General features: G+C 32.1%; 1 protein-coding gene across 3 annotated transcripts in view; it reads left to right on the top strand.

The window, feature by feature from the left end:
* The window catches only part of LOC117180892 (sentrin-specific protease 1-like), a 30,742-nt gene that overhangs the window by 4,066 nt on the left and 15,118 nt on the right, over positions 1-11,558 (top strand). For 2 of the 3 annotated variants that reach the window (XM_033373475.1, XM_033373476.1), the window contains exon 3: positions 2,924-3,812. In XM_033373475.1, coding sequence (XP_033229366.1) covers positions 3,023-3,812 — 790 coding nt within the window. In that variant the 5' untranslated portion in view covers positions 2,924-3,022. The remainder of the gene's footprint in view (positions 1-2,923; positions 3,813-11,558) is intronic. The other variant, XM_033373477.1, reaches the window with a different exon arrangement.

Below are 11,558 nucleotides of genomic sequence, written 5' to 3'. Positions count from 1 at the left end.
AAGGAGAATGAAAAGAAAGAGAGGTATCGAGACCTTATAAGGGAGTTTCAACGATTGTACCCGGAATATTCTGTTAAACTGATCGTCCTTATCATCGGCGCTGTTGGAGGTGCCAAGCTTTCACTTGCTAATGGCCTAAAAAGCATCCTTGCTTTTTAGGCTCCCTCCCTCCCTATATATATATTGTATAAAAATATACAAGATTGTTTAATCATTAACAAAGATTAGCTTTTATGACATGCAGAATGACTCTTTTTTTTATAGGACAGGCATTGTTTGAGGACAGCTACTCAAGAGATAAATTAATGTCTTCAAGACGTAGAAACATGTTTCCAAGACATAAATTGCAGTCTGGCTCCCTCTCAAAACTGAGACATGCTGAAGTCGAACTTTTCGACTTCAGCATGTCTTGATTTGGGGCAATTCAAGTCGAACTCAAGTCGCAGCATTTTTACTCGGACTCATAAGTTATTACACATATAAAACCCAAAATGTATTTTACAACATAAATGTAGATAACCAGCAACCCTAGTCACACGACTGCTTTTTAGGGTTTTAAAATTATTTCAATTTATCTTAAAAAATAGTTTGAATCACTATTTGAAAACATTATTTTAGAAAAAGTCTTCTCTCATAAAGTGTTCAATCCTTCTGAAAATTTAGATTGTTCGTTATATGAAAATGGATTTTTCTCGTTTAAAATTTATTGTGCAGGAAGTTGTTTAAAGGCATTAAAAGATGCATCGAGAAAGGTAAATTATATTTTTTGAATATACACCCATAGACTAGAAAATAATTTTTTAAAAGATGTTGCAATTTTAGCTTATACATTATGAGGGTTATTTTTGTAAAGATTAGGGGTGAGAAATAATTATGCTTGAAAGTAACATTTTATTATTTTATAAGTAAGTTCCATCTATGTAGGTAACTACTTTTTTCAATACGTGTTTTCATTACAGGGTGTTGCTTTTTTATGTAAGGGTTAGTTTTACAAAAGCGATTGATATGTCATTGGAAAATAAAGAAAAAGCACAAAAATCCTAACAATTAACGTATACAATTTTTGGCAGCAGTCTGCAGATTTGTATTCGGATACAAATACGGGTGTTGTTTTTGTAAGGATTAGGGGTGAAGAGTAATTTTGCTCCTCAGTTATGCTTTAAAAATACTATGTTAATATTTTATAAGTATTTTCCATCTAGATAGTTTCTTATTTTTAAATGCGTTATTGCAGCACAGAAAGTTGCTTTTTAAAATAAGGGCTTATTTTTAAAAAGTGATTCATAGCGCATTGTAAAGCCAAAAAATAGAAAAAAATCTAACCTAGTCGTTATTTTTAATTTCATGATTTTTGTAGAGAGTGCCGCTGAGTTGAAGGCAAGGTAGTGCCGCCCCGTTTTCTCAAAAACTAATAGAGAAAAATAAACTTTTTTTTTGTTGTGAAAAATATCAACAACAAAAATAGCATAAAATACCCATTATATGACATTTTGTTTTTCGTTAGTGACGCCGCTGAATTGTTTGACCTTAATTTATCCATAATGCTATGTAAAGCACATTTTTCTGTCTTGTTTCACTATTTGGCTTGGCACATTATTGAAACCTTATTCGCTTTTGTAATAATTTCCTGTCAGGGAAATTCGTCTAAATGTCAGGAAAAGTCAGGGAAATTGAAATATTCAATCTTGTGGCCACCCTGATATAACAGCAAAATAATAACCGCAATATAAACGAAATTTAATTCATTTATATTTTTCTTTGTTAAAAATGTGTTGTAAAACAGAAAAAGTACTTTTCATATCGAAAAATTTAATATATTTTTAAGAGTACCCAGAGGTAACCGGGTTTAGAAATTTATTTTAATGTTTTGCCATTGTAAACAACAAATCTGAATAAAATACGATTGAAAAATAATCTATGTTTATTATTTCTTACCTTTTGGTTAATTATCCTCTCGTTTAAAATGTTTACTGCAAACTGCAACGTACTGTTTCAAGTTTTGCGTTTTCAGCACTCTGCCTTTAGTTTCGTATTTTGCCTTCTTTTAGGAATTTGTGAGTGACTGATTTCGCTTTTTTTATTTTGAATTGCAGAACCCAACACATCTTTTCAAGTTTTTACGTATTTGATTGACTCATAATTAGTTTAGATCATTTCACATCGATGAGGACCATCAGACAGCAGCGCGCACTAACGTTAATCGCTCAATATTTTACGGACACTAAGCAAACTTTGAAAAACTTCCTCTTTTCAAGAAAATAAAGCAAGACCTGTTTTTGTTTTTTTACGTGTTAATTTTAAATTCTTATCTCCCCGGGTAGTTCCGGAACATTCCGCCTAGAGGCCGTTCCCTTGAGTGCACTCGCGAATTATCAAAAGTACGCAAAGTGCACAAGAAAAAGTATTAAATCACACTTATGTATTGTACACGAGCTCTCCGAGCGCGATTTACCATTCGCATTTAAAAATATTTATGGTGCCTCATGTGTCACGGTCATTTTTTTCAAATGTGAATGTCACGCCATGAATCATCCTAAGGAAATCATTCGGACGTCTCTAGGGCGTCCAATTTCTGTCTAATCTACGTTTTTCAAACGTCGAATGTCCTTAAGGTGTTCTAAAGACATCTTAAATACATAGGTCCAAGACATGTTTTAAAAGACGTCTTAGGGATGTCGCGAAGACGTCTCTAGGTCTTGTTAATTATTATTTAAATTAGTATAGGTTATATCCTTACATATGAGAAATTAGCTGTTAGTACATTGAGAAATGTTACATTGATTTCTGAAAATTTAAAACAATTTGCAATTAAAAGCTCTACTATATCGTCTTTATTCAATATGAGTCTCTCTGCTCACAGCGCATGTTACTCCCTAACCCTTCTGTCAATATGTTTGTAAAATACGTTTTAAACAATTTTCAGGCTCTCCTCGTAAACTGAGGGTCGTCACTGAATGGAATTGTCGAGGTTTAGAACGAAAAAATATTTTTTGCTGTTGATGTCTGATCACGCTAAGTGGTCATGATGAACATGGTGAACAACGTGTTTGACTTTTTCCGCAGTATATTCTCGTGGGCAGATCGAAATACTAGAAAGCGCACAGCAAATGAGGCTCTCGCCTATGACCCGGACTTTGTAAGCGACAGCAAACGGCTTCGTTCCCATGAAACCCTTTTTGGAAAAGAAATATTTGTAGACCTCGCAAATAATGAAAACGATGAGAATGATGACATCCAGATCCTCTCCGAGTATAACTCCAGTCCACTGAGATCTTCGACCCAAATGAGTAACAGCCGTGGAAACAAACGACGTTCCTTCCCTGCGTCAAAAACAAATTCCAGTCGGACTCCACAACCTAAGAATTCTTCCTATCAGTGTACGGACAACAACTCCAATATGGGACAGCTTAACGGAAAAGGTTTTCCCACTCCAAATATGGCTGCGGACTGTAGATACTCGACATTGAGCAGAACCCTCAGGCTGCAGGAAAAACGGCAATATGGTGAGATGCTGCAGAATTTTGTTCCGAGGCGAGTGCAAGTGCAAGTGCTGCACAACGAACCGGAAAAGAAATATGTGTCGTCACCTATAGAGGTGATTGAATTGGACAAAAGTGACGAGTCTCAAAACTCTCAAAAATCCATTCCAGTTCAAAAGTCACAACTCTGTTCCTGGAAACCGGAGCAGGAACGGTCTCCCTCGGTATGCAGAATGAGATCGGATTCCCAGCCCTCGATCTCCAGGATTCAAGTCGAGAGGGAAGAAACCATCTACAGACCGGTTAAGACAACAGAAAAATATAGAGAAGCAGGTGAGATTTCATTGATATTTATGCAGGGAGAGAAAAATCGAAGTATAATAAATTGCCAGATGAGTTCTTTCTATTACAGTACTGAACTTGAAAGTGCAAAATTGGTTCGAAGTCGGCGCTATATTTGATTTAACTCATGCACTTTTAGCGCGGCAGTTCTCTGTATAACCAAAGAATAAAGCGTGTAGCACGGCTATTCGAGCTTCAACATCTTTGAAAGTAGTATCGTTGTATGAGAAAAGCTATTACCTCACTATAATACGGTTGAAAATACCCATTAGAGTGGTCAAAAAAAGCGAATGTTTAAATGTTCATGGGCGACTGAAAATTCGTATAAACTAGGCAAAATCAGAGTATACTTATTTTGTTTTGTTGCAGAATCATTTTTCAGCTTACTAAATTGTTTTAAAAAATTTTGACAAAGTAATGTCAAAATAATAAAACTGTGAGTCCATTCTAAGTATGCACCTGTCTGACCTCTGGCCACTAATCCACTCCTCATTCCTGTTATTATTACGCCATTCTACCTAGACACCTACACCCTATCAATTTATTATTTGAGAGTTGAGGTCTCATTGTTCTGCCACTAACATCAGGGTCAGTTTGTATTTCGAGCCACCAAAAAAATTCGATTTGACGTGGTTTATTGCACTCGTAATAAAGGCCTACGGCCGAACTTGAAGTAAAATTATCAGTTTTTCCCCATTTTTAAAGGATAACTCTGACCATTTCACTTGTTCTTTTCCAGATTTATTTCGAGAGGTTCAAAGTACACTCTGTAAATTTTTATTTCCCACATGCTTAGCCAAAGCGTTGAATAAGTCCGCAAATATTGCAATTTTGGTAGAATTTTCCTAGTTTCACATATGTTACACAATATTTCTGAGATACGAAAAGTTGACAAAATCCATCTTGGAAGTCTCAGAGAACAAATAACACCGAGGAATGATTCCATTTCAAATCATGCAATGAGGTCTGCATGAGGTTTTTAGAATATTTCGACATGAAAGTATGTTTTTCTGCTCTCAAAGTAAAGGAACACATATTTCACTGTTTGGGTGAAAAAATGTGGTTCAGGAATGGCGAGCTGTTGAAGATAACCTTACAATTTCATAAAAACTGCCAAAAATTTGTTTTCAAAATTATGTAGTTTTTTTTACATTCTCATCGGAGAAGGTATTAGATTTGTGTAAAATTTGACCCCCCCCCCCAGATTTTGTCAAATGTCCACGTTTTGAGACCTCCTGAATCCGAAAAACAGGTTTTTACGAATGTGTCTGTCTGTATGCATGTATGTCTGTCTGTCTGTGAACACAAAAAACTTTTGAAAAAATTAATGTATTGTATTGCCATTTGGTACACTCGTTCAGTGTCCTAAAATAAAGGTCAAGTTCGTTAGCCAGCCATTTTGAATAAAAATTCAAATAGTAAGCACATTTTGAATATTTTTGATACCACTTTTTTCAAAATTAAAAAATCCTCTGTACGGTTATTCATAGTATTCAAAAAGTCAAACAATTTATCCTAATGACTTTTCGAAAAATACCAGAGTTATAGTATTTACAAAATTCAAAAAAACAGACCAAAATCGACATTTTATGCCAATAAACGCGCGATATGATTCAAAAATTACATTTTTCGGCCAAACTGTGTAAAATACGGTAAAAAAAAGAAAACACAAAAATTGTGCATTTGAAAAAGATCTATAAATTTTTTATTAACCACTTTTTGATAGGATGCCTAGTTTTGGCTTTAATCATGAAAAACGTCATTAACAGGAAAAAATGTGTCCGCTGCGTGGGCACATTCTTACCACAACTTTTGTCTTTTAATTTCTTTTTCGTCTCGTGTGTGGGGTTTCGAAAAATTTAACATTTCATGTTTTTGATGCTATTTTTTATGATTTAAACTAAAAACAGAACTATGAAAAAATTATTCGTGACAAATCATTTTTACATTCTCACCAGAGAAGGTATTAGATTTGTATCAAATTTGACCTCCCTCGTTTTTGTCAAAAGGTCAACGTTTTGAGACCCCCTGAATCCAAAAAACAGGTTTTTACGAATGTGTCTACCTGTATGTCGTTATGTCTGTCTTTATCTCTGCCTGTTATCTCAATCTATTAGATTGGCTTTTGGTACACTCTTTTAGTGTCCTAAGCTAAATGCCAAGTTCGTTAGTCAGACTTTTTTATAGGATACGTAGCTTTTGTTTTATGTATTTAAAAAAAAACATTTAAAATAAAAAAATTCATTTTTTAGACACACGACACAAGCTAAGCCAAAATAGGTAGATAACATTTTTTCACCGAAAGTAGAGCAAAAGAATTTTTATAAGTGGTTTTTTTTACATTCTCATCAGAGAAGGTATTACATATGTGTAAAATTTAACAACCCGACCCTTCCCCTTAGTTTTTGTCAAATGTCTACGTTTTGAGACCCCCTAAATCCGAAAAATAGGTTTTTACAAATGTGTCTGTCGGTCTGTCGGTATGTATTTATGCCTGTCTGTCTGTCAGCACGATAACTTTTAAAAAAATTCTATTAGATTGGCCTCTAGTACACTTTTTAAGTGTCCTAAACTAAAGGTTGAGTTCTTTAGCCAGCTATCATGGATACAAATTAAAAAAGTGAGCGCCTTTTAAATATTTTTGAGACCATTTTTTCAAAATTCAAAAATTGTCTGTACGGTTATTCATAGTAATTAAAAAGTCGAACAATTGATCTGATGACTTTTTTCACAAAATAAAAAATTATGTGAGTCATAGCATTTACAAAATTCCAAAAATCACACGAAAATGAGCCTTTTAAGCCAATTAACGGATGATATAAAAAAATGGCAAGAGAAGAAAAAAATGGATTTCTAAATGCCCTAGAAGATTATCATAACAACTTTTTGAATTTTCTTGATAAATCAAAAAATAAATTTTGACAGCATAAAAAATAATGGAAAATCCAAAAGTTACATTTTTTCATGCAACGTTTTCACAGTATTTCAAATATTCTCAAATATAATAATGCACTTTCAAAAAAAAATATACATATATACATCCTTTAGAAGTTAAAAATCGGTAAGGCTTCTCAGTAGAACGTATTTCTAAAGTTGAAATTATAAAAAAACATCGGAAATGAGTCAATTCAGTTTATGAAAAAACGACAAAAGTTGCAATAAAACGTTGAATAGCTAATTTTTTTTTAACAGAATGCGCATTTTTTGAAACGGGACAATGAAATTTCGTCTGTTTTAATACCAATGCAAGTTTCGAATTATAATAATGTACATTTATGGAAATGATATAAAATTTCAGGGATAAACTCGAGTGCGAAACACGAGATACGTGATGAGAATGTGTTTGTTAAAGCCGAAGGAGCCTTAACAAAAAAGAATTCACAATCACCAAATTACTGTTGTCGATACTTTCACCTTTAGTTTTAAAAAGTATGTGCAGAAAGATCAAGCTCGAAGCGCGAAACAAATATATTATCGAGCGCAAAACGCGAGAACTAACATTCGCGCGCGATGAGGAATTCTGAGTTCTATCAAATGATCCGAGAAAAATACCAAAATTGAGAAAGTGGCTTTTGGTAAACAATTGTAAGGTTATCTTCCACAGCTCACCATTCTTTAACAATGTTCCTTTATTTTGAGTGTAGAATAACATACATTCATGTCGAAATATTCTAAAAACCTCATGCAGACCTCATTGCATGATTTAAAATAGAATCCGTCCAAGATTGAATAAATTGGTTCATAACTTGTATGAGAAATTGAACTTGAAAAAGAAGTTGTATTTTTACGTGTTAAACTCCATAAGAGGAATAATTGCTTAGCTCGCTAGTTTGAGCGCGCCTAGGGCGCGCGACTGTTGGTTCTCGCGCTTAGCGCTCGATAATATATTTATCTCGCACTTCACGCTCGGTAATGTATTTCCCTCGCACTCAGCCTTTGCATTACCCTCCACATTTGTGAACAGACCACAATGCGAAATTTTCTACATTCTATGTTAAAAACTATTATATCAAATGTCTATTACAATTTTTTGTGTGTGTGTACCTTGATCTGGTACTGCTTATTCTGATCTTCCTTTTTCTTAAGTGAAGCTGAACACTTTTTTTTTAATTTGTCATTAAAGAAGGTTCTCAAAGTACCTACGGCCTTGACGATTACATTCTCATTGCGATAATCGCGCTTCGCGCTTAACAGTTAGGTTATACAGGCTCTAATTTTTGTAATTTTGGGCTAATCAAAAAATTTGGCTAGAATAGTTTTCAAATATATTTGGTTTCTAGTGAAAATTTTGAATAAAATTTTTGGATCTATGAAAAAAATATATTTTTCTATTTTTTGAAAATTTTGAAAAATATATAACTTTTCTAATTTTCATCAAAATTAAACATTTTATTTAGATAATTTGCAAGTCTTTTACACATCTATAAGAAACTTTGACAAACATTTTTATAATAAGAAAAGAAAAATTTGAAAATGTTAAAAATGCTATAATTTTTTTAATTTTGGGCTAATCGAAAAAATCGGCTAGAATAGTTTTGAAATATATTTTCTAAAATTTTTGGATCTATGAAGAAAATAAATTTTTATATTTTTTGAAAATTTTGAAAAGTATATAACTTTTATAATTTTCATAAAAATAAAAAATTTTATTTAGATAATTTGCCAGTCTTTCACCCATCTATAAGAAACTTCGACAAAAAAATTTTAAATTTAAAAAAAAAATTTCAAAATTTTGAACATGCTCCCAATTTTTTAATTTTTGTTCGAAATATCGGAGTACCTTCAGAAGTGTATCAAATGCGAACTCGATTGGACAAATCCTTCAAAGTTAGCGTGGCCACGACATTAAGGTAGCCATACATATAGACAGACATACACTGATGAAATTTTATGATTCTCGGATTCTGTGAGTGCCGAAACGTAAAGATCGTTAAAAATCAGAGATCGAAAATTTGGACGAATACATTACATTCTCAGGAATGAGAATGTAAAAATACACATTCTGATTTTGTCTAGGCTATGCGAATTTCCAGTCACCCATGAATATTTAAACAGGCTTTTTTAGACCACTCTAATACCCATGCGATTTCTGTATGGGATTCTTCTTCTTTGCTTGCGGCCTCTTTCGTTATTCGATTCTTCCAACGAATGTTTCACACCCATTGCGTATGCGAGACAGCAAGCCGCCAGTAGGCATCAGTATAATTACTATCTAGTAATAGTTTTCAAAAGGTTAGAGTAAGAAAAAAATTGTTTATAATGTTTGAAACAAATTATTAAACAAAAGCCATATTTTTGTGTTTCTTAATTATTAATTGTTGGAAATTCACAGTTTTTATATATAATATGAGAGAAATGTATGCCTAATTGTGACTATTTAAAAATATCTTCTGTTTGTCAATTAGTTAAACAATTTTAATAAACAAAAGCACAGTTTTCGTATGTCTCAATGGATAGGCTCCATTTTTTTTTGTAGAATCGGCCAAAAATGTCTTACCAATGACTCCTTGTTGCATTGTTTGTCTAATTAACAAGAGCTGTTTGTTATTAAAACAATACTTATGTAAAAATGCACAGTTTGGCCATTTTTTCATGAATAATATTCATTTTCGTTGTGGAATAAACAACAAATGTTTTGCTAATTATTTCTTCTTCCCACATTTTTCTAATTAGAAAAAGTGTTGATTATTTAAACAATATTTTTATACAAGTTTACAGTGTTCGTATGTCACAATAAATAGGCTCCATATTTCGCAGAATCAGTTTAACAACTTTTAATTATTTAAACAATATTTATAAATAAATTCACATTTTTAACATTATTCTACGAATAGGGACACTTTTTATGCAACCAACTAAAAATATATTAGCAGTGATTCCTAGCTGTAATTATGTTCAAATTACCAAAAATATCAATCGTTTTAACAATTTTTATTTTAAAAACGCATATTTTTACCATTTTGTAAAGAGTAGGTTCCACTTTCTTAGCAACATCGACTAACAGTGTATTGTCAATGACTTGTTCATATGAAACAAAGTATCATAGCAAAAAGTGATTGGAAATACATTTTTAGTTGATTTAGGAAAGGAAATGCAGCCTATTCTTTGAAAAATGGTGAAAGTGTGTATTTATTTATAAAAATTGTTTAACAAATTAATATTTTTGATAAATTTGAAGAAAATCAAAGCTGTGAGTCACTATTGATATATTTTTAGTGGGTTCCGCAAAAACTTCCTTTATTCGTGGAATAATGTTAAAAATGTGAATTTTTTTATCAATATCGTTTAAATAATTACCAGCTGTAAATTTGAAAAAAATGTAAGCAATGATTCATTGGCAAGACATTTTTTGTCGATTCTGCAGAAAAATGGAGCCTATTCATTGTGAAATAAGAAAACTGTGTATTTTGTTTATAAAAATTGTTAAATAATTGCCAAACAGCAGATATTTTTAAATAATCGCAATTAGACATACATTTCTCTTATATTGTATATAATAAAATTGTGAATTTCAAACAATTAATAATTGCGAGTCACAAAAAATGGATTTTGTTAATTAATTTGTTTAAAACATTGCAAACCATTTTTTTTCTTACTCTAACCTACTGAAAACTATTGCTAGATAGTAATTACGCTGACTTAATCTCTTCTTTAGTCAATTCGCAGATCTTAAAAAAAATGCGCATATGAAAAGTTAGGATAAAAATATTGTTTATTTTGTTTTTAAATTAAAAATGTTGGTTTATCCACAAGAAATGCTTTTGGCTACACTGTGCTTCATGCCGAGAATCCTCTGCCGAAATCGGATGAATTATTCAGTCCAACTATCGCTCGATTGAACCGAAGCAGATTTGAACTAGAATAGTTGAATAACGCCGTATTTTTTGTGCTGTAGAAAAATACAAGAAAGGTGGAATGTTAATTCTTTAAAACGGTACAGGTTAATTCCAAATTATCGTAAACGCTCAGTTGCCCGGAGTGGTAAATTGTATTGAATTAATCCTCGTATAAATAATTATAAAGGACTTTTATAAATAAATGTTTAATTAATGTAATTAATTCGTAGAGAAATGTGAAATTTTATATCTTTCTTGCTAGCTAATATTTTTTAAGTTTAAAGCTTTTTTTTAATTGAAAGCAAGTTTCGCATTCTGCAGGTAATCATAAATGAAAAGTATTCCGAAAATTTACTGTCAATGAGAGGTTAGGTTGGAAATTTAAAGGAAATAGGCTTTATACAAATTATAAAGAAGAACCTAATATCAACGTTTCTTTGCGTGGAAAAAAATTATTTTTGTAAATCTAAACTCAAAACTATTTAAATTAAATATTAAAATTACAAAGTGTCTGTCCGTATGGCCGACCGGATAATATTGTTTAACGTGACTTAGGTTTCCAATTTGAAATTGTGCAGTAATCAACATGTAAATGAAAGGTAGTTAATTCACGATTTTTCCGGTATTAAATTTGTAGATTTGAATGTTCACTCTGACCTTATTAACTACTAACTGTTTAATAATACGGAATTTGGCTTATGTATAAAATCTCGTTTTTTTCTATGTTACAATTCTACCTCCCCCCTCTCCCAACCCTCCCTTATTAACTGAAGTTTTTGGTGGGACTGAGGTTAGAACTGCAATCTCCACCATATGACGATTTGATACTTAACTTTGACATGATTTCGACTCAGAAAATAAACTTATTGCATAAAGGTGTTAGTTGGGCGTATAATCTAAA

The sequence above is a fragment of the Belonocnema kinseyi genome, chromosome 9, assembly GCF_010883055.1.
Source record: "Belonocnema kinseyi isolate 2016_QV_RU_SX_M_011 chromosome 9, B_treatae_v1, whole genome shotgun sequence".
NCBI lineage: Eukaryota > Metazoa > Arthropoda > Insecta > Hymenoptera > Cynipidae > Belonocnema > Belonocnema kinseyi.
Note: the sequence above shows the minus strand (reverse complement) of the source record. Positions and strands in the feature narration are given on the sequence as shown.